Below are 23,489 nucleotides of genomic sequence, written 5' to 3'. Positions count from 1 at the left end.
AACGTGGATAATTAGCCTTCAATTTTGGAATTTTTTGACATTTTTTCGCCCGAAAATAAAAATTGCCGAGATGTTTACCATAGTACATAATAACCTCCGGGAGTCCAATTCAATGGGTGGAACCATCCAATATGCCTTAAAACGGTCAATTTACCCGTTCCAAACTTGCACCGATTTCGTAAACTGAAGCCTACCGCGACCATTTTTTACAACATGTTATGGTCATATATGGTTCCAAACGTCATTATATGACCCTAAGATGTGTCCCCTAAAGTTTTCAAGACTTTTCGCCACCGTACCACGTAACATCAAAAATTCCTCAAAAAGCGAAGATAATAGCCTTCAATTTTGGAATTTTTTGACATGTTTTCGCCCGGAAATAAAAATTGCCGAGATGTTCACCATAGTACCTAATATCCTCCGGGAGTCAAATTCAATGGGTGGAACCATCTAATATGCCTTAAAACGGTCAATTTACCCGTTACAAACTTGCACCGATTTCGTAAACTGAAGCCTACCACAACCATTTTTTACCACAAGTTATGGTCATATATGGTTCCAAACGTCATTATATGAACCTTAGATGTATCCCCTAAGGTCTCAAGATGTTTCGCCACCGGACCCTGTAACATCAAAATTCCTCAAAAAGCGTGGATACTTGTCTTCAATTTTGGAATTTTTTGACATTTTTTCGCTCGGAAATAAAAATTGCCGAGATGTTTACCATAGTACCTAATACCCTCCGGGAGTCCAATTCATTAGGTGGAACCATCTAATATGCCTTAAAACGGTCAATTTACCCGTTCCAAACTTGCACTAATTTCGTAAACTGAAGCCTACCACGACCATTCTTTTACAACATGTAATGGTTATATATGGTTCCCAACGTTATTATATGAGCCTAATATGTATTCCCTAAGGTCTCAAGACTTTTCGCCGCCGGACTCCGTAACATCAAAAATTTCTCAAAAAGCGTGGATAATAGCCTTCAATTTTGGAATTTTTTGACATTTTTTTGTCCGGAAATATTGCCGAGATTTTTACCATAATACCTAATACCCTCCGGGAGTCCAATTCAATAGGTGGAACCATCCAATATGCCTTAAAACGGTCAATTTACCCGTTCCAAACTTGCACCGATTTCGTAAACATTCAATGGGTCAATTTACACGGTCATTTTACCCGTTCACAACTTGATGTGATTTCGTAAACTCAAGTCTTCCACGGACGTTTATGACAACATATAATGATCATATGTGGTTTCAAACGACATTATATGACCCCGAGATGTCCCTTAGGATTTCAAGGCTTTTCGCCACTAGGCCCCAAAACCTCAAAATTCCTCAAAAAGCGTGGATTATAGGCTTTATTTTTGTATTTTTTGACCTTTGTTCACCTGGAAATAAAGTTGCTGAGATGTTTACCATGGTCCCAAATATCCGAAGTTGAACTAGTACCCAACCCAATTAAAACATGAACCCGAGTCATGGAAGGTTTTATAAAATTTTATATACCTTTTATTCAGTTTATATAATGGTATTATTCTGTAAACCCTCAATCCGATTGAATATAATATTTGCTCAGCTTATATAACTTTTGTTCTTTGTTACTCGTATATAGGTTTAATAAAATCTTGATGATGGTTGATCAAATTATGGAAGGCGTAATTATATAGTTCAACTTGGCCACATCGATATTTATTAGAATTGAATTTGAACCAAAACCCGACTCAACACTAAACCGAACCCGAATGTACCATCTTGTTAACCCATCCAAACCTGACTCAACACAACCCGAACCTGAAATTGAACCCGATTTGATTTTAACTCAAATTGAGCCCGACTTATATCCGAAAAGGTAAACGACCCGTTATAATTTAAACTGAAATTGACCCAACCGAAACCTGAACCTGATCTGAAGCTATATTGACCCGAAATAACTTGATCCTGATTTAACTCGAGACCTAATTTGACTTGACCCAAATCCGACTTGAATACCCGAATTGATAGCTTTAGAAATAGGAAGCACAAGAATGGGATGATTTGAACATGGTTCAGTTTACAAATAAGGATTATTGTCATTTGTCAAGTCACAATCGGATCGAGTTACACAACACTGAAACAGAATGTCTCTCAAAGTCCCTAATCTCAACTGGAGGATCTATATGGATGAGTAGACTCTAGGCTAGTTTTGTTGTACTACTCCTATGTCCTTATGTTCTATCCTATCATCACTGATATTAACATTAACATTAACTTGAAAGGGAAATGCACTCCACCACGGTGGAGTATTAATTAGATCATCACTATCCCATTCATTTCTGATTACCCTCTTTTATTTTTATATATATAATACAATATAATTATTCTCCACCCATCCACTACAAACAAAGCAAGTCCAAGATATAAACCCCTATTAGTAATACGGAACCTGTTGTTATCTAATTTGTGTTTGTGAATTCACTTTTTACTTGAAGTTGATATCTATATTCACCATTTCATCCCCCATCTTAATTTATGTTACTAAACCCGATCAAATCAGCTTGCCTCTATGGTCTTATTTCCATTTCCATTCCCTTGTCAATATATCAATGCTGTCTTTTAAATTTCTATATACACTTACGCATTTCACAAACCAATCATTTACAAGCATCCATTTTGTGTACGATTGATGACTCTTATATACCAAAGATTATGAATATTGATTAGTAAGGTGATGTTAGCCTGATTTGAAAACCAATATAATACGCTTTCTTTCTTTCTTTGTTTCTCTTTCTTCTTTTATGACAACACCCACCTCTCGTCGCTTCCCCCTCCAGAACCTTATGATGATTCTTTCTCAAGGTTCCTTTTTTTTTTCCTCTTCTCTTTAACTTTTTTTATGTGTTTTTTTTTTATTTGTTTTGTTCAAATTGAATGTTCTCAAGATTTTACTATGAACATGCATGCACCGCAAATTACTGAATGTTCTCAAGATTTTACTATCAGTATTTCTTGAAATTATATGATTTTTTAGCTAGTACAGTGTGTTTTTATTTCATTATTCTGTACATGGAAAAGTAAAGGTAGAGCTGTTTAGAAGTGGATTATGTGATTGCAGATTGAATGTTGATTATGGTGATTGGTGTGTTCCCTAAGCCTTCACCTAACTATGGGAGATGCTACAATGAAGCAAAAGCTGAGGTCTTGAGTGCATAGCAACAAGAATCAGTCAAACCTATTAGCTCAAATTTGGCAGAGCATTGTGCTGTTATCATTATTTCTGCACAATGATGTAGGTTCGAATCCTACATAGGTTTCACTTAACTTGTGTGTGATTATGTATTGCTATTGTTGCCTATTGAGTTCAGGAATAGGCACAACTGCATTTCTGAATCTGGTGCTTAATATCACAATCACTCATTGACTATCACTGAATACATTGTTTTTTTCATACAATGTCTATGATCAAGGCTAGAATTTTGGATAGCAACAATGTTTTATCAACTGTTAGCAACATATTAAGATATTGTAGCTAGTGAATTGCCCCACCTCGATCTTTAAATTTTTTCAATGTTACATAAGAGTTCAATTTGCCGCTTTTGTTTACAAACATAGCAATGACTGTTTCTTAACATATAAAATTGTCAGAGCATTGTAGGAATATCATAAATCCATGTCAAGGAGGTGAACAATCTTCCCTTTACTCCAATATTCTGTGCTTAGAATTTCAAGTGTATTTTGTTGGATCACTTTTCTGATGATATTTTCAACTTAATCTAGTTAGTTCAATGTTGGGATGAGAATTTTGTGCTCTTTTTCTTCTTTTTCAATTTTCTATTGTGAGACCATTATGATTCTCATTCTCAGTCCCTTAAATTGCGAGCATGGCCTTTTCAGACATCAAAATTTCCTTGTGTCTAGGCTAAATTAAGAAGAACTAGCCGAAAAATATGTCATCTTATGCATTCTATTTATAGTTAGCTTGATGTAAGGAAATGTTGTAACTACTTCCCTCTTCCTACTCTCTTGGATCTTTGAAACATTTTGCTCCCCTACCTTCGATTGTGCATGCATCAAGCTTGGAAGCTCCACAAACTAAACACATCTCATTTTTCCTTTCCGCCTCTCCCACTTGATTCATTTTTGGGTTTTGCACCTGAGTAATTCTAGATCACAAAACTAATCAAATCCTTCCTAAATCATTTTCACAAATGGCTTTTGGAAGGATTCGAAGTAACAAAAGACCCTCATCTTCCTCAAATTCATACCTCTCAACCATCACTACTGTAGTCTTCATTGCCCTCTGTGTTTTGGGTGTATGGATGCTCACCTCTGATAATAATCTAGTCCCTCCTAAAGCCACTACTCATGCTTCTACCATTGTTACACATGATGAATCCAATTATCTTACCACCCTTAACAAACCTAATGAGAAGATTAATTCAGGGACATTTGAAGATAATCCCGGAGATCTCCCCGAAGATGCCTTAAAAACAGGCGAGTCTCAGAAATCTCAGGAAGAGCAGAAAATTTCAGATCAATTGAGTACTAAGGACTACTCTAGAGAGTCTAATGTGGGAGTTTCCTACCAACATATTGCGGAAAGAAAGGATTCAACGCAGGAAAATGAACCTAAAATTGATGGCACTGGTAGCAAGGCGAAAGAGAAAGAACCTGATGATGAAAATGCTCAGAGTCTGGGTGGCAAAGAGTCAGAACGTGAAAAGAAAAATGAACGCCAGGTACAAGTTTCAGAAGAAAGCACGCTCACTGAGAAGCAGGACATTCAACAAAGTGCTGTACTTGATCAGGACGGCGACAAACCTAAACAGCAAGAACAAAATGTTGAGAACAAAGATGGTGATCAGCAAAATGCAAGCGATCAAAGTAATGAAGAGGCTACACAGAAGTATGACAATCAACAGGCTTTGGAAGATGATCAACAACATGAAGGAGAACAACAGAAAGCTAACAACCAACAGACAGTGGAGAACCAACAGGATCAGGAACAACAAAAGTCCATTAGCCAACAACAGACAGTCGAGGAACATCAACAGCAGGATGAGAAACCCATCACATTTAGCGATGAGACAAAGAGCGATCCATCTAAACAGGATAGCAGTGAAGATTCAGATGCTAAACAGGAAAAAGAAGATACAAGAAACCAAGATAAACCGAAGGACCAACAGCAAGATAACGAAGCTGCCAAACAGGGAGACCCTGAGCAAGAGACTGAGGGACAAACTCAGACAAAGGACTCAACGAGATCAACTGATGAAATATCTAAGGAGTCAAACTCACTCCCAAACTCGGGGATTCCAAAGGAATCCAATGAATCGAAAAGGTCTTGGTCGACTCAGGCAGCTCATTCCAATGATGAGAAACAAAGGCAGAAGGAGAATGTTAAAGGACAAGTTGAGGAGAGTCTATATGGGTACACATGGAATCTCTGTAATGTGACAGCAAGTTATGACTATATACCTTGTTTGGACAATGTGAAAGCATTAAAAAGACTGCACAGTACAAAACATTTTGAGCATCGTGAGAGGCATTGCCCAGAGGATCCCCCAACTTGCCTAGTGCCCATTCCTCAAGGCTACAAGAAACCTGTCCAGTGGCCACAAAGCAGAGATAAGGTGAGATTATGTTACAACAAATTTCACCTGTTCCTAAAGTCAGTAAGATATACATGTTTGTTTTGATTAAAGTATCAAAATTTAACATGAGATATATGTTTATATATAACTTATGCACTACAATCTGATGCTTAATTATTTTGTCAGATTGTATATCAGCTTTATACTAGTTTGAGAGTAATTAAGATTTACCTGTGTGGAATTTGGCAGATTTGGTTTCATAATGTACCCCACACAGAATTAGCAAAGGTTAAAGGCCATCAAAACTGGGTTAAAGTTTCAGGGGAGTTCTTGACTTTTCCAGGCGGTGGAACACAGTTTATACATGGTGCTCTTCATTACATTGATTTCATTGAAAAGGTGAGTTATCTTTGCATCTCTGCCATGTCTACAAAGTCGATGAGGAATGCATAAGGTGAGAAAAAAGACATCAGCAAAGTTTTACTTACAAAAATTTTCAATTGTGAGAACGGGTCTTATCCTGCAATCCGAATCACAAAATTATTATATTTGAGCTGTTAAAACATATAGAACAAAAGAATTCACATGCTCATCTTTAACTATAAGATAAAAAAAATAAGAAATTTAAAACAAAAGAATTCACACGCTCATCTTTAACTACAACCTCCATTTTTCATTAGATGCATCACTTTTGAAATTGCGGACTCTTAGGCAATTTTTAGAGTAGAGAGAGATAGAGAGGAAAAATAAATAGGACCCATGTGATATGAGAGAGATACAGAGAATTTATTGACTAAAAGGGAAACTGATGCATCTAAATTGAAACTTCCATATATAGAAACTGATAAACAACACCACCAACAACAACAAATGATTTGGGGTCGGCTAACGTGAATCGTCATAAGGAATAGTACAATATAAAGAAACTGACATAACAAAACCATTATTTAAAAGAGTTTGAAAAAGGTGAGTAAAGTGGGAAAACGAAATAGCATTTGAGAAATATAAGGAAGAGCATTTAAGAAACTAATGCATCTAATAGAAAACAGAGGAAGTATGAGATAAAAAAAAGAAAAGAGTACATATACACACACACTGCACAGTGAACACACAACATAGTCATATATTAATGCTGCAGATAAAGACAGAATAACTGATACTGACTATTATTTGTCTACAGACTGTCCCAGGAATAAAATGGGGCAAGCACACAAGAGTAGTATTGGATGTTGGATGTGGTGTTGCAAGCTTTGGAGGTTTTCTTTTTGATAGAGATGTACTTACAATGTCATTTGCGCCCAAAGATGAACACGAGGCTCAGGTCCAGTTTGCCCTTGAGAGAGGCATACCTGCAATATCTGCAGTAATGGGTTCTCAGAGGCTCCCATTCCCTAGCAGAGTTTTTGATGCAGTGCATTGTGCTCGTTGTAGGGTTCCCTGGCATGCAGAAGGTTAATAGTCTAAACTTCAGTTCATTTAAATGGTTCATGTACATTGTTAGTTTGTTACTCTACCATTCAACATCAAATATAAAAGGGGAAAATAAGGTTATATCAAATAAATAATTATCTTGAGTATGTACTTTGTGGCAGACTTTACTCGAATAAGAGGATTGATTGACTTTTAAGATGGAATATCCTGTTTTTTATTCTAATGAAAAAGGTTTAATGTTCTTGGAATTTCTATGAAGGTGGTAGACTTTTACTTGAGCTGAACCGAGTACTGCGACCTGGAGGGCATTTTATTTGGTCAGCTACACCTGTGTACCAAAAGCTTAAAGAAGACGTGGATATATGGGAAGGTATTTTCGTTTCATATATGAACTAGGAAATAAATTTTAACAATTAACACATGCATATTCGAAGAAACTGATTAATATAGTTTTATGTTATCAGCTGTCTGCACTAACTGCATCAATGTGCTGGAAGCTTGAGAAGAAAGAGAAAGATCCTATAAATAAAATTGGAGCTGCCATATTTCGCAAACCAACAAACAACGAATGTTATGACAAGAGAAAGGAAAATACACTTCCAATGTGTAAGACTGATGATGATCCGGATGCTGCATGGTAATTTTCTCAATCACCCTCAGCAGCTGCATATAGGGAACATAAGGCATCTAATAACCGTTGATTTTTTTTTTTTTTTTTTGAAAGGTATGTGCCGCTGCAAGCATGCATGCATCGGGTGCCTACTGAAGAGTCTGCAAGGGGAAGCAAATGGCCAATTAGGTGGGCTAAAAGGTTGCAAGCACCTCCATACTGGTTGAACAGAACTCAGATGGGAATCTATGGAAAACCAGCTCCTGATGATTTTGAAAAAGATTACGAGCATTGGCTAGACGTGATGAACAAGTCATATCTTAACGGACTTGGCATCAGTTGGTCAAATGTGAGGAATGTAATGGACATGAGAGCAGTTTATGGAGGGTAAAATAAATCCTTTTTAGTCTGCTCATATTATATATTAATTGTATTTGGAAAGGACTTAAACTAATTACATGCTAAACTTTACCTTTCTAGATTTGCAGCAGCATTAAAAGACCTTAAGATCTGGGTCCTGAATGTTGTCAATGTAAATTCTCCAGACACACTTCCCATAATATTCGAAAGAGGACTCTTCGGAATATATCATGACTGGTGTGAATCTTTCAGCGCATACCCTCGAACATATGATCTTCTGCATGCTGATCATCTTTTCTCAAAACTGAAGGAAAGGTGAGAATCTATCTCGCCCATAAAGAAAAGTTCATGACATTAGAATTCTAGCAGATCATAATTTCCGTATTGTTTTCTTGGTAGGTGCAAACTTATGCCTGTGATGGCAGAAATAGATAGAATAGTTAGACCTGGAGGCAAGTTGATTGTTCGTGATGAGTCCGGTGCAATTGGAGAAGTTGAAAACTTGTTAAAATCACTACACTGGGAGGTTCATTTGGCTTTCTCCAAGGATGAAGAAGGAATACTCAGTGCTACAAAATCTAATTGGCGACCAACATATGCTTTGTGATATCTTACCTTGTAGCTTGCAGGTGGGAAACAGCTCCATGTAGCTCAAGATTTGGCACATAGCAATTTGCTGGATTTGCATCCCAAGGGATTTTGTAGAAGAAATAGCATTTCAAAAAGCAGCTCTGTTGCTGTTCTACCATTCTCAAACATAGACCATGAGAAGGAAAACTCCAGGGATGAAATGCAAAGGTGTGAGATTTAATGATATTGAAATGTGAACTTAAAGATTACTGACAGTACAAGGTTGTTAGCATAAAAGTTAGAATGATCGTAGTACTTTGAAAAACTATGGCTTGTGGGTCAATATGACCACAGCCAGAAACTCATGTGTATGAGAAGCTGCTTGTTGGTTAAAGTTCTGTAACATTAAATTGATAGTTGGCTGAGCAGCTACAATGCCAATAAGCACCTTCAATGATAGATATAATACGGATTAGTCAGTAAGTTTACACAAGTTTAGAACATTTCGCAAAACAACAAATTGAGAATTGCATTAATTTCATTTCTGAGGCAGAAAAAAGAAAGATGGGAAGGGGCTTACACTCTGTTTTGATGGAAAACATATCTTCATAGAAAATCATTTTCAAAAGAAAATATTTATTATTGGAAAACATGATATTGAACAGGGTTTTCGGTTTTCCTTTCTTTGTTTAATTCTATGAAAACATATGGAGAAAAGAATAATAGTATAGGAGTAAAAGGAGTAAAGAGAAAAAAGTGACAGGCTACAAAAGGAAAATGGTTTACCTCATCTAAAAAATAACTTTCCACCTAAGGGAAAATTGTTTTCCACCCTCTAACAAAACAACAAAGGAAAACGGAGCAATGCAGGAAAATTATTTTCAATCCACCAAAACAAACAAAGCCTTAAGGTATACATATTACTTGTACAATTAAAAAAAGCATACACAGTTTTGTTTTTCTTATCCTTTTCCTATTCTGATTTAAGCATAAAATGGAACAAAAAGTACTTTAGCAAGACATGGTGTGAGACTTTGATTATAAACCCTATCAATCTATCACATTCCTCATGACTTCATGAGTACATTAGGAAAAACCCATGAACTATCCTCATATCTAGAACATTATAGTTTTGACAACCAATTGGGGATGATTTTTCTTCAAGAACTTCATTGTAGAGTGAACATGATCAACTACTTGAGAGGTACTTCTGCAACTGCCCGCTCAAGACAGCACTCTGAAGATCTGAATTAAAGAAAACATCATGCAAGATGACAGTTAAGAAGAGACAAACTCATGTTACTTTCAAGTTTTGAATCCGAATCTTAGATAGCATACCATCTGAGCCTCCAATATGCTTGCCATTTACAAAAACTTGTGGAACAGTACGTTGACCAACCAGTTCAAGCAGGATATCCTGAATATGAGAACCATCATCTGAAAATGGTGATCAACAGCAGAAACATGTTCAACCAGATTTATTAGGAGTAACAAACAATATGGCCTGGACAGACAATAGACTCAAAAAATACCTCGAAGATCTAGCTCCACAACAAATGGCTTTTCCTGCAGTTCATTAAATATACGCTTGGCACGTAAAGAGTATCTGCATCAGTGTCGTAATTTAGATGCTAGTGTAGGATGCAAAGTCGAAATGTCCACTTTGAAAAGCACAAAGAGCATGGATGTAACACAAAACAATAACCAACAACAAAGACCATGAAAGCACAAATGTCCACAATATCTGATTTAAAACCATGAGTAAGTTTGTACAGAGTTGATCAAGTTAAGAACATTGACCACTTGAGTAGCCCAAGCCCAAGCAGAAGGTCATATGAAACAGCACAGTTAAACAAGTAGCTCAATCTGTCATGGTAGTAAGAATTAGGGCTTGCATAATACTACAGAGTATGATTATGATTCAAAACAATACTCGCATAATTATAACTGTGGGCAGTGGCACTCAATCAATAAACATGAAACTTCCCAATAATAAATAGAGTACAGTACTAATTTCGTGTTCCAAATTTGTCAATTAGCAAGGAATATTAATAACAGTGAATAACACCCAAATTAAAAAAAAAAATCAAGCCTCAGGAATTTTTAATCCCAAAATGGAAGTTTAATCTTAGTATAATTGTGAACCAAAACCCTAATTAGTAATTAGTAATTACAATGAAAAGCGCAAAAAACTTGTTTGAAGCAGAACAACATATAATCATCTGCGTTAGGGTTTGAAAGAAAGATATGAGAAGAGAGAGAATTACGGGCAGTATGATTTGGAGAAAACAGCAATTCGATTGGAGTAAATGACATTGTTGACGAATGCAGAAGCTGAATTGCTGGCCATGGCTGCTTTGATTCCGGCATTGTCACCGATCACAACCAAGACCATGATCACAAAAAGGGTAAATCTCAACTCACATAAATTCACCCCAATTCGATCACACCGCTTCATCTTTCTCTCTCTTTCTTCTTCACTAATTTCTCCTTCCTTCTATGTCAACAATGTCAACGCCTCATTCTGGTAATAACTTTGTTGTGTACTTGTGTTTATTTACTTATTATAATAAAATGTTCAACCCATTCAATTAGGCCCAATCTCAAATTTAACCCTTTCTAGTAAGCCCAAAATCACAATTAGGGCCTGTTCACATTTACTTACTTTCAGTTCAGTTCAGTTCAGTTCAACTCCAATCAGTTCAGTTCAGTTCAGCTCTAATCAGTTCAGTTCAGTTCAGCTCTTAATTTCCCTCTCTCATAAAATATTCATTTCAGCTCAATTCAGTTCAGTTCAGTTCAGTTCAGTTCCAATCAGTTCAGTTCAGCTCCAATCAGTTCAGTTCAGTTCAGTTCAGTAAATGTGAACAGGCCCTTACTACTCCCTTAACTCTTTTAAATCTTCCCAATTTCCTAGATTTTTTACTTAAGTTTTCCTCATTAACCATTTATAATTTTACTTTATGTACATGTTGACTATAATACACGAAATCGGAGCGATTTAAGAGGTGTTAGGAGCTCGTGTTGGAATTTCACGGAATATTACGGGATGAATCCCGGGATCATATAATATTGTGTGGACCTATATATGACCATTATCTGGAAACGTAAAGGCCCCATGAGAGCTAATATCCAATACAAGAGGCATGTACGAAAACGAGTAAACAGACCATTTAAAGGCAAATTGGATGGTTCCACCCACCTAATTAAACTCTCAGAGGGTATTAGGGATCATGGTAAATATCTCGGCAACTTTTATTTCCGGACGGAAAAAGGTCAAAAAAATTACAAAATTATATAATCCACAAATTTTTGAGGTTTCGGGGCCTGGTAGCGAAAAGTATTGAGACCCTTAAGCTATCAAACACTGACCCGATCTGAGGACCCGACCTTAACCTACAATGATTTGAATTAACCTAGCCTATACTCGAACAATGAGGTTGATTATAGCCTTCGATTCTGCCACTTTTCGCCACCGGGCCCCAAAACCTCAAAATTTCCTAAAAAAGCGTGGATTCAATTTTGTAATTTTTTGACATTTTTTCGCCCGAAAATAAAAATTGCCGAGATGTTTACCATTGTCCCTAATACCCTCCTAGAGTCCAATTGGGTCGGTGGAACCATCCAATATGTCATTAAATAGTCATTTTACCCGTTCACAACTTGAAGTGATTTCGTAAAATCAAGCCTACCACGAACATTTATGACAACATATAATGATCATATTTGGTTTCAAACAGAATCATATGACCCCGAGATGTACCCTTTAGGGTCTCAAGGCTTTTCGCCACCGGGCCCCGGAACCTCAAAATTTCCTCAAAAAGCGTGGATTATAGCCTTCAATTTTGTAATTTTTGACTTTCTTTCGCTCGGAACTAAAAATTGCCAAGATATTTACCATGGTCCCTAGTACCCTCCGGGAGTCAAATTGGGTTGGTGGAACCGTCCAATATGCCCTTAAACGGTCAGTTTACCTATTCACAATTTATAGTGATTTCATAAACTCAAGCCTACCACGGACGTTTATGACAGCATATAATGATCATATATGGTTTCAAACAGCATTATATGACCTTGAGATGTCTCCCTCAGGGTTTCAAGGCTTTTTGCCACCGTACCCCGGAACTTCAAAATTTCCTTAAAAAGCGTAGATGATAGCCTTCAATTGTGTAATTTTTTGACTTTTTTTTCGCTCGTAAATAAAAATTGCCGAGATGTTAACCATGGTCCCTAATACCCTCCAAGAGTCCTATTGGGTCGATGGAACCATCCAATATGCCCTTAAACGGTCAATTTACCCGTTCACAACTTGAAGTAATTTCGTAAACTCAAGCCTACCATGGATGTTTATGACAACATATAATAATCATATGTAGTTTCAAACGGAATTATGTGACCCCAAGATGTATCCCTAATTATGGTCTCAAGAATTTTCACCACCAGGCCCTGAAACCTCAAAAATTCCTCAAAAAGCGTGGATTATAGCCTTCAATTATGTAATTTTTTGACCTTTTTTCGCCCGTAAATAAAAATTGTCGAGATGTTAACCATGGTCCCTAATACCCTTCCAAGAATCCAATTGGGTCGGTGGAACCATCCAATATGCCCTTAAAAAGTCATTTTACCCGTTCACAACTTGAAGTGATTTTGTAAACTCAAGCCTACCACGAACGTTTCTGACAACATATAATGATCATATGTGATTTCAAACAGAATTATATGGCCCCGAGATGTACTCCTTAGGGTCTCATGGCTTTTCGCCACCGAACCTCGAAACCTCAAAATTTCTCAAAAAGCGTGGATTATAGCCTTCAATTTTGTAATTTTTTTGACCTTTTTTCGCCCAGAAATAAAAATTGCCGAGATGTTTACCATGGTCCCTAATATCCTTCGGGAGTCAAATTGGGTCGGTGGAACCATCCAATATGCCCTTAAACGGTCATTTTACCCCTTCGCAATTTGCAATGATTTCGTAAACTCAAGCCTACCATGGACGTTTATGACAACATACAATGATCATATATGGTTTCAAACTGCATTATATAGCCCCGAGAAGTATCCCTGAGGATTTCAAGGTTTTTCGCCACCGGGCCTTGAAACCTCAAAATTTCCTTAAAAAGTGTGGATGATAACCTTCAATTTTGTAATTTTTTGACCTTTTATTGCTCAGTAATAAAAATTACCAAGATGTTTAACATGGTCCCTAATAGCCTCTTGGAGTCCATTTGGGTCGGTGGAACCATCCCATATGCCATTAAACGGTCATTTTACCCGTTCACAACTTGTAGTGATTTCGTAAACTTAAGCCTACCATGAACGTTTATGACAACATATAATGTTCATACATGAATACAAACGACATTATATGACACCGAGATATATCCCCTAGGGCCTCAAGACTACGTTTCGCCACCGCCCCCCCGAAATCTCAAAATTTCCTCAAAAAGCGTGGATTATAGCCTTCGATTTTGTAATTTTTTGACCTTATTTCGCCCGGAAATAAAAATTGTCGAGATGTTTATCATGGTCCCTAAAACCCTCCGAGAGTCCAATTGGGTCGTTGGAACCATCCAATATGTCCTGAAACGGTCAATTTATCCGTTCGCAACTTGCATCGATTTCGTAAACTCAAGCTTACCACGGATGTTTATAACAACATATAATGATCATATATGGTTTCAAACGACATTATATGAACTCGAGATGTATCCCTTAGGGTCTCAAGGCTTTTCGCCACTGGGCCCCTAAACCTCAAAATTTCCCCAAAAAGCTAAGATTGTAGTCTTCTATTTTGTAATTTTTGACCTTTTTTCGCCTGGAAATAAAAATTGCCGAGATGTTTATTATGGTCCCTAATACCCTCTAGGTGTCCAATTGCGTTGGTGGAACCATCCAATATGCCCTTAAACGGTCTTTTACCCGTTCACAACTTGCATTGATTTTCGTAAAATCAAGCCTACCACGTACATTTATGACAACATATAATGATCATATATTTTTTCAAACGACATTATATGACCGCGAGATATATCCCTTAGGGTCTCAACACTTTTTGCCACCGGGCCCCGAAACCTCAAAATTTCCTCAAAAAGTGTGGATTATAGCTAGAGCTGTAAAAAACCGACCCGACCTTAACGGACAAAGATCTAAACCTAGCCTATACTCGAAGAATGGGGTGAAACTAGTGACCTATAACCTGACTTGAACTTGACCTAATCTTAACCGAAAACCCATTTTATCCAATACTTTATGACCTGAACCCGAACCTGCCCTCGACCTGATAATAACGGTAAACCGATTTAATCCGACCCGAAAACAATCTGAACCTGAATTAGTACCCGACCCAATTAAAACATTAACCCGAGTCATGGAAGGTTTAATAAAATTTCATATACCTTTTATTCAGCTTATATACTGGTATAATTCTGTAAACCCTTAATTCGATTTAATAAAATCTTTTGTTCAGCTTATAAAACTTTTGTTCTCTATTACTCGTATATAGGTTTAATAAAATCTTGATGATGCTTGAACCAGAACCCGACTCAACACTAACCCGAACCCGAATGTACCATCTTGTTAACTCATCCAAACCCGACTCAACACACCCCGAACCTGAAATTGAACCCGATCTGATTTTAACTCGAATTGAACCCGACCTATATCCGAAAAGGTGAACGACCCGTTATAACTTGAACTGAAATTGACCCAATCTGAACCTGATTAGAAGCTAGATTGACCCGACATAACCCGATCCTGATTTAACCCGAGACCTAATTTGACCCGACCTGAATACACGAATTGACAACTCTACATGTCGTACACCATGGTCTTGTTTGGTAATTAATGGATATTTAGTTGCTAAGAGATGGTTGTCTTGATTATCTTGATTGCATTAGCAATTTATTAGTTGTTTGTATCAAACTGTTCAGTAATCTTAGTTGATAAATTATGTTTGTATTGTTACTTGAACATGTAAGATGACAAATAATTACTCTAATAGGATAAAATTTTGAGATTATATGGATAATAAGAAAATTTGTGATAAAGTTAGATGTTTGTAGTGATTCACCAAGATAGTCTAGGGTATTATACAATGTTTCTCCTAAAGACTAAAGTTGTCATTTGCCTTAAAATTTACAATTAACTAACCTAAAAGCTTATTTGCTTCCCCAAGTTTTAAAATTAGGAGGTTGAATACTTCACCACTAAACAAGACTAGTGAAAGTTAGCTCATTACATATTTTGATAAACTCTTGCCAAACTATCAATATCTCTCGTTAACTTAAAATTAAATACGAAATAAGTATACTCGAATTTGTGTGTAAGATTATATTTGTCGAATTTCTAAGATGCAATTAGGGAATTACCTTCTTAGAAAGAGATGAATAGACTTTTGATATTCGCTAGTAAAATAACCTTCCTCAAAAAACATCAAACAAACGCCCATTTTTTATTTTTAGTATATAAGGATTCTTAATTTCTTATTGCGAATAATACTGTATTAGTATTGTGAATTGAGCATGATGAAACCCATAGCAAGGTTGGCAATTACGAATATGCGAATAGAACAATTATGAATTGGTAATACAACAATCAGGAATAATTGATAGATGTGATTACAATCTGTTGACAGAATGAGTTAGTCGGGAGAGTTGTTAAAATCCTTCAAAATCTGATCGTAAGCTTCGAGCTCCTCGTAATAAACATCCCACACACATCGGACGCATCCACTTCCACAGCAGTCCCCTGCTTCCGGCTTCTCCGGCGGCGTTGGCAGTTCCTTCTTCTTAGCCGGCGGAGGAACTTTCTCTTTCTCAATGTTTTCCTCCGGCGTCGTCGGCTTGTTCTCGGCCATCAAAGTTGCTGTTCGTGCAAAGATGGGCGGCTTTCTGATTTGTAAATTACTTGTGCTTTGATTCACTTGGATTTGACCTCGATGATGATGATGATGATGATACTGACCTAGATTGAATCCTCTCAGCCTCAACATGCGCAATTGCAACACCCCGTTTTGATAGGAGGTGAGATTGGATTTCAATATTGTCTCCATTTTTTTCTATGTTTTTTTTTTTATTTTGACCCACTTGTTGCGTCAGGACTATTCTTTGGACACTTGGCGCTGTTTTATTTGCTTCTCAAAAAGCCCTCTATCCTCTTGGGCTCAGAAGAGCCAGCCCTGATACGATGTATGTTAATATGGAAGCTTAATTCCCATTTTTTAAGGATTTGAAATTTAATCTTGTCATCAACTATATAACTCCGTATTTGTTTGGTTGACATCATTATATATTAAGAATTACATCAAAATAAAATTGTTTGATAATATAAGAGAATCTACGCTTTTAAACAACTTACAAAATGAATGAAATTGATGTCACATCACATAAAACAGTAACACTTTCTCATGCCTGTAAGCTCATGTCTGTAAGAGTTTATAAGTACTCCTTTTTTTTGGTTCACAAATATTGTTTCACTTTTTTTAAATGATTGTTATCACTCAATTCTAACCATTATTTTTTTTAAAAAATTGTCTATTAGTATAAGATGCTTCTCCATCTCACAATAGTCTAAAACACTTAGATGTATGGAAAATATTGAAAGAATAAGTTTTATAAAAGACAAGAATGCAACCATGCATGCAAGTGGCTTTAATTAAGTAGACTTATCACTATAAAAAAAAAAAAAAGGAAGAAGAAGAAAAAAGTTAGGCAATTGATATGCGATCTGTGGGAGTGTGATAGAATATTTAAAAAGCTGATGAAAAGTTATGGTTTGAGTATATGAATAATATCCCATTTGTCTGATTATGGCTCTTGCGTTATGTACGTCATCATTCCCATAAGTGTTGAAGCATAAAAACAATTGCAGTAGGTATCTTATTTATTTCATTCTCTGTGCTCATAATCTTTGCCGCAATTCAAAACCATGTCTTCCTTGAGCACTTTAATAGGTAACTTCATTAGTTATACTTATACATGCTTCTTTCCTGCTACCAACTTTGCTTGTGTGATCAGCTTACATATTCATACTTTATTTTGCTTCTTCATATTATGTGATTAGCAATAATGTATTTGGCATGATGTTTGAATTAAGTAACCATTACTTGCAATCATTTGTTGTACTCATCATACTTGCTCCGTTCCACAGAACGAATGTTAATTAATTAATACTCGCTCCACTTTTTTTTGCTTAGATGTATGAAGTGTCACTTTCTATGTATAAGTACTAATTATAATGTCTGCAAAAAATTCTTATTACTCCACCTTTGAACCGTATGCAGGGCTTTTCCATGAGGTCAGAGGAAGATGTTTTGATTTGAGTTCTTCCTCATTTCACAGAACTGTAATAGATGCCGTGAACCTTATTTTCCTGGTCTTCTTTTATTTGGTTGCCGGGTTTGCAATTTGTAGCAGAGACCACAAGCAAAGGAGTTACAATAGGAACTGGTTCTTTCTAGTCGTTTCAATATGCAGCGCTCTTGTAAGTATTGCATATCTCAGTATAGGATCATGGGACCTTTTATCTAGTTCTGAGCAACTAGAGATACTAATTTGGCAAATTTATGTTCTTAGGGGAGTAGTTTGGTTCTCATTAGCAGTGTCTTTAAATGTTCAAAGGGCAGGATGGGTCAAGATTTTTTTATGCACATGGTGGACATCTTACTTTGTACTAGCCTCAGTTATAAATGTAGAGTTAATCATAAGAAAAGAAATTCAAATCTTAGATGTAGTGCAATGGCCTATAACTGCTTTGCTGTTTGTTTGTGTTGTCAAAGTGATGATGCTAAGCCATGATTCTGTTGATTTGACTGTAACTGCTGATTCTTTATCCGAATCTTTATTATCTGAAGAAACTCGGAAATCTCAACCTCACCATGTTAAGCTCGGTTTCTTGAGTAGTTTAACTTTCAGTTGGCTAAATCCGTTACTTGATTTGGGCTATTCAAAACCCTTAATTCTTGGGGACATCCCCTGTCTATATCCTGAAGATGAAGCCAGTTTAGCATACAAGAAATTTAGTGATGTATGGGACAACTTGAACAAGGACAAAAGTTCAAAGAGCAAGCAAAACCTGGTTATTAGAACCTTGGCCAAAGTTTACTTGAAAGAAATGTTGTTTGATGGGGCATTTGCTTTAGCTAGAACAATAACTGTAGTAGTCTCACCCTTGCTACTGTATGCCTTCATTAGATATTCAAATGACAGTACGGAACAAATTTTATATCAAGGTCTTTTGTGGTTAGTTTGTCTGGTAGTTGTTAAGGTGGTTGAATCTTTGTCCCAAAGGCAATGGAGTTTTTATGCAAAAAGGTCAGGAATGAAAATAAGGTCTGCTTTGATGGTGGCTATTTTCAACAAGCAGCTAAAACTTTCTGCCATGGCAAGAAAGATGCACTCAACTGGTGAGATTGTTAACTACATAATGGTGGATGCTTATCGTATGGGTGAAATCTCCTGGTATTTCCATTCAGCCTGGAATTGTCTATTACAGCTCCTTCTATCACTAGGAATCCTTATTGGAATTGTGGGCCTTGGAGCTTTACCAGCCTTGGTTCCTCTTGTTATCTGCGGGATCTTCAATATTCCGTTTGCCAAACGACTCCAAGAGTGCAAAGCTGAGTCCATGACAGCTCAGGACAAGAGATTGAGAGCAACTTCAGAGATCCTCTCCAGCATGAAGATCATTAAGTTGCAATCATGGGAAGAACATTTCCTGAAGCTGATCTATTCACTCCGAGATAATGAGTTCAAATGGTTGAGGGACGCACAGCATAACGTTGCCAATGGCACTGCCTTATTTTGGCTATCCCCCACAATAATCTCTTCAATGGCCTTTTGGGGTTGCTCTATTTTCAGGAGTGCTCCCTTAGATGCTGTCACTATGTTCACCATCATTGCAACTTTAGGAGTTATGGGGGAGCCAGTTGTACAATTGCCTGCAGTTTTCTCTTCAATAATCCAAGCAATGGTGTCATTTGATAGGATCAATACATTTCTGCTAGATGATGAAGTACATATTACTGATGCAATTGGAAGTAGTACAATGGTAAATCCAGAGAATAATATTGAATTACAAGATGGAAATTTTAGCTGGGATCCAGAATCTCCAACATTAACCTTGAGAGATTTATCTTTAGAGGTGAGACCAGGTGAGAAATTTGCAATTTGTGGGCCTGTTGGAGCTGGGAAATCTTCACTTCTTTATGCTTTACTCGGTGAAATGCCCAAAATATCAGGCAGGGTAAGCCTAAGGCATTCTTTTGTTCTTGATTGTAAGTATAATTTATTCTCAAAAAATTGCTTTTCATCTAACACTTCCTGGATTTAGGTTGATGTGTTTGGATCCATAGCATATGTTTCTCAATGTGCTTGGATACAAAGTGGGACAGTTCGTGATAATATATGCTACGGCAAGCCAATGGACAGCAGACTATATCAGAAGGCCATCAATGCTTGTGCTCTGGGTAAGGACATCATGAACTTTAGCCACGGTGATCAGACAGAAATTGGTCAAAGAGGTATAAATTTGAGCGGAGGTCAGAAGCAGCGGCTTCAGTTGGCTAGAGCAGTTTATAGTGATGCTGATATTTACCTCCTTGATGACCCTTTCAGTGCAGTTGACGCACATACTGCAGCAGCCCTATTTAACGTGAGCAAAGTGACTCAAGTTTCAATATTTCAGTAAAATTAAAAAATAATAATAAAAAAAAATGATATTTGTAAGTAGTTACTGCAAAGACTAACTGGTGATGATGTTACAGAACTGTGTCATGGGTGCTTTAAGGAACAAGACTGTAATTCTGGTCACCCATCAAGTGGAGTTTTTGTCACAAGCTGATAAAGTTTTGGTATAGATTGAATAATCTCTTTTTTTTCACAATAAATTTTGGTAATTCTTCCTTCAAAAGCAAAGAAAGACAGCTTATCTTGTTGTGGGGGCCTATGCAGGTTATGAAAAGCGGTCAAATCACACAATATGGAAGCTATGAGGATCTTTTGATGATTGGAACAACATTTGAGCAGCTTGTCAATGCACATAAGACCGCAGTTACACAGTTAGGTCGTTCAAGTATTGCACCAGAAAGAGAACTTCACCAGGCTACATTTGAAAGACCAATATTGTTTTCTGACACTTGTGATGACAATAGTGACATTCTTGAGAAGAGTTCACCAGTACAACCAACAGAAGAGGAGGAAAAAGGAGTCGGAGATGTAGGATACAAGCCATACTTGGATTACATATCGGCCTCAAAGGGTCTAACTGTCCTGTTTTTAAGTGTAATATCACAAATTGGTTTTGTAGCTTTCCAAGCTGCTTCAAGATATTGGTTAGCTTTTGCCATTCAGATTCCTGAATTAAGCATGAGCACACTAATAGGGGTTTATGCAGGACTTTCCTTCCTTAGTATAATATTTGTACACCTCAGGTCTTTGTTTACTGTTCAGCTAGGCCTTAAAGCTTCCAGAGCTTTTTTTGAGAGTTTCATGAATTCAATATTCAGAGCTCCAATGCTTTTCTTTGATTCAACTCCAGTTGGCAGAATTTTGACTAGAGTAAGATGATATCTAATCTATTGGTCTTCTGATTGTTGATGTTATCTTTCTAGAGTTAATGATCTTTCTTACCTCTGCAGGCATCATCAGATTTTAGCATTTTGGATTTCGAAATACCTTTTGGAATTTCCTACGTGTTGTCTGTTGCAATTGAGGTTGCAGGAATTATTTTAGTCATGGCCTTGGTGACTTGGCAGGTACTCATTGTGGGAATTCTTACCTTGGTAGCATCAAAATTATTTCAGGTACTTCTTCCTGAACTATCTGTGCCTAATAAACTTCCTTAACTTACATCATTTATAATTGACCTTTCCTTCAAATACTTCAGAATAAGTATCTAGCTTCCGCAAGGGAGATAATACGTATAAATGGAACCACCAAGGCACCAATCATGAATTATGCAGCTGAGGCATCTCAAGGAGTGATAACCATCAGGGCATTTAAAGAGGTAGATCAATTTTTCAACAAGTACCTAAAGCTTGTCGATACTGATGCTAAACTATTTTTCTACTCAAACACGGCCATAGAGTGGTTGATTATAAGAATTGAGGCTCTTCAGAATATGACACTCTTTACTGCTGCTTTTCTCTTTGTTATACTTCCTAAGGGTTCTGTACCGCCAGGTAGTATGATGTTTATTCACTTCATTAAGATTGCATTTCACCATTTTGTACCTACAAAATCTGCAGCAGAGTTTAACCTCTATTTTTCCTGTTTTTCTTCTTGTTCTGCAGGACTTGTAGGGCTTTCTCTTTCCTATGCTCTAACATTGAAGGCCACCTATGTCTTCATGACACAATGGTACTGTAACACGTCTAACTACATCATTTCAGTTGAAAGAATTAAACAGTTTATGCACATAGAACCTGAACCTCAAACTAACATTGAAGATAATAGAGCTCTATTATCTTGGCCCTCGAAGGGTAGGATCGAGCTACAAGATCTCAAGGTATGAACTAAATGTAGACACTGGAAAATTTTACAATCCTTAAGTCTTAGCTTATGGAACTCTAATCTTTTTAGAGATGCCAAAGTGCTTATTAAGTTCTTCTGTTGCACAATCTCAGATAAAGTACCAGCAAAGTGCTCCACTAGTTCTCAAGGGAATCACTTGTACTTTTAAAGAGGGTACACGAGTAGGGATTGTGGGGAGAACTGGAAGTGGGAAAACAACACTGATAAGTGCATTGTTCCGATTAGTAGAGCCTCATAGCGGAAGCATTTGTATTGATGACATAAACATTTGCTCTATTGGACTCAAGGATTTACGAACTAAACTCAGTGTAATTCCCCAAGAACCAACTCTCTTTCGAGGTAACATTCGATCTAACATGGACCCTCTTGGTTTATACTCTGATGCTGAAATATGGGAGGTAATTTCTATATCTTAAGACATACTTCAACATTGTTAATTTATTCCTATTGAATAGATAAATTAAGCACTCTTGTCAACCTATTCATCATTTTGGCAGGCACTAGAGAAGTGTCAACTTAAGATTACAGTTGGTAACCTTCTGAATCAGCTGGACTCATCAGGTTAGTTCAATCAAGTATCCTCAATCTAAGAACTGCATTTTTAGTTCCCTCCTTTCCTTCTACATCAGATTGAATATTGCGTGTTTGATAAAACCATATATCTTCATAGTCGGTGATGAAGGTGAAAATTGGAGCATGGGGCAGCGCCAATTATTTTGTCTTGGAAGAGTACTCTTGAGGAGAAACAAAATTCTTGTGTTAGATGAGGCCACAGCTTCCATAGACTCTGCAACTGATGCTATCCTTCAGAAAATTATTAGAGAAGAGTTTTCTGAGTGTACAGTAATAACAGTAGCTCACAGGGTTCCAACTGTAATAGACAGTGACATGGTTATGGTTCTTTCTAATGGTATGCTTCATGGTCCTCATCCTTTGTTTACCACGAATAGCATTATGCTGAATACTGGACACCAACCATTGATATTTAGCCTACTTAAAGCTTTCAGAATATTTTGAACTTCAGAGTTCTAATTACTGACATAGGCTGATTATGAGGAAATATGGCTGATCTAATTTGTGCAGGTGAGATGGTGGAGTATGATGAACCCTCTAAACTCATGCAGAGCAGCTCATCATTTGCTAACCTTGTAGCTGAATATTGGTCCAGCTGCAGGGGCAGCTCCTTCCAGAAAATCGAGAATGCCTCGCAACAACATACCTTTTAAGATGTTAAATCATCTTTTATGTTCATAGACAGGTAATAGAATGTTGTGTTTCAAGGGTCTTCAAGCTTAAAGTATTTTTTAAGAAAAAATAAAAAGAAATCCTAAACTAGAGCTAGTGGTTCCAATAAACACCTACAGAGTACTTCGTATTTAGCAAGTGTAAACTTATTTCCGGAGATATTTAT

General features: G+C 36.9%; 3 protein-coding genes across 4 annotated transcripts; 2 read left to right on the top strand and 1 right to left on the bottom strand.

Moving 5' to 3' along the window:
* The first annotated feature begins 4,192 nt into the window (after window positions 1-4,192).
* On the top strand, window positions 4,193-8,851 carry LOC145601754 (putative methyltransferase PMT24). Its single transcript, XM_081657823.1, has 8 exons — window positions 4,193-5,617; window positions 5,828-5,977; window positions 6,759-7,029; window positions 7,269-7,387; window positions 7,474-7,646; window positions 7,734-8,006; window positions 8,100-8,294; window positions 8,379-8,851. The coding sequence occupies exons 1-8, from the start codon at window positions 4,193-4,195 to the stop codon at window positions 8,584-8,586; spliced, it is 2,814 nt and encodes a 937-aa protein (XP_081513949.1). The 3' UTR covers window positions 8,587-8,851.
* A 570-nt stretch (window positions 8,852-9,421) lies between these two features.
* LOC145602751 (glutaredoxin-C3-like) lies at window positions 9,422-11,068 on the bottom strand. Its single transcript, XM_081658913.1, has 4 exons — window positions 10,817-11,068; window positions 10,082-10,155; window positions 9,888-9,986; window positions 9,422-9,794 (listed from the first exon to the last, which is right to left on the bottom strand). Exons 1-4 carry the CDS (start codon window positions 11,005-11,007, stop codon window positions 9,739-9,741), a joined length of 420 nt encoding a protein of 139 aa, XP_081515039.1. The 5' UTR covers window positions 11,008-11,068; the 3' UTR covers window positions 9,422-9,738.
* A 6,077-nt stretch (window positions 11,069-17,145) lies between these two features.
* Window positions 17,146-23,353, top strand: LOC145600897 (ABC transporter C family member 8-like). Of its 2 annotated transcripts, none has more exons than XM_081656757.1 (12): window positions 17,146-17,371; window positions 17,830-19,790; window positions 19,878-20,198; window positions 20,311-20,397; window positions 20,498-21,103; window positions 21,184-21,348; window positions 21,432-21,726; window positions 21,838-22,052; window positions 22,171-22,476; window positions 22,576-22,639; window positions 22,749-22,988; window positions 23,162-23,353. In XM_081656757.1, exons 1-12 carry the CDS (start codon window positions 17,356-17,358, stop codon window positions 23,302-23,304), a joined length of 4,419 nt encoding a protein of 1,472 aa, XP_081512883.1. In that variant the 5' UTR covers window positions 17,146-17,355; the 3' UTR covers window positions 23,305-23,353. The 2 variants fall into 2 exon arrangements, with proteins under 2 accessions (XP_081512883.1, XP_081512882.1); XM_081656756.1 differs by having other exon boundaries at window positions 17,146-17,499.
* Window positions 23,354-23,489: the final 136 nt, after the last annotated feature.

The sequence above is a fragment of the Chenopodium album genome, chromosome 21 (genome assembly GCF_948465745.1).
Source record: "Chenopodium album chromosome 21, dcCheAlbu1.1, whole genome shotgun sequence".
In the NCBI taxonomy this organism is placed as follows: domain Eukaryota; kingdom Viridiplantae; phylum Streptophyta; class Magnoliopsida; order Caryophyllales; family Amaranthaceae; genus Chenopodium; species Chenopodium album.
Note: the sequence above shows the minus strand (reverse complement) of the source record. Positions and strands in the feature narration are given on the sequence as shown.

Coding starts and splice junctions, on each gene's coding strand:
- LOC145601754 (XM_081657823.1), top strand. CDS start 4,193: ATGGCTTTTGGAAGGATTCGAAGTAACAAAAGACCCTCATCTTCCTCA. Junction 5,618..5,827: donor GGCCACAAAGCAGAGATAAG/GTGAGATTATGT, acceptor GGAATTTGGCAG/ATTTGGTTTCATAATGTACC. Junction 7,388..7,473: donor ATATATGGGAAGGTATTTTC/GTTTCATATATG, acceptor TTATGTTATCAG/CTGTCTGCACTAACTGCATC.
- LOC145602751 (XM_081658913.1), bottom strand. CDS start 11,007: ATGAAGCGGTGTGATCGAATTGGGGTGAATTTATGTGAGTTGAGATTT. Junction 10,156..10,816: donor TTCTCCAAATCATACTGCCC/GTAATTCTCTCT, acceptor ACACTGATGCAG/ATACTCTTTACGTGCCAAGC. Junction 9,987..10,081: donor TGTGGAGCTAGATCTTCGAG/GTATTTTTTGAG, acceptor CACCATTTTCAG/ATGATGGTTCTCATATTCAG.
- LOC145600897 (XM_081656756.1), top strand. CDS start 17,475: ATGTCTTCCTTGAGCACTTTAATAG. Junction 21,727..21,837: donor TAAGGGTTCTGTACCGCCAG/GTAGTATGATGT, acceptor CTTGTTCTGCAG/GACTTGTAGGGCTTTCTCTT. Junction 22,477..22,575: donor CTGATGCTGAAATATGGGAG/GTAATTTCTATA, acceptor TCATTTTGGCAG/GCACTAGAGAAGTGTCAACT.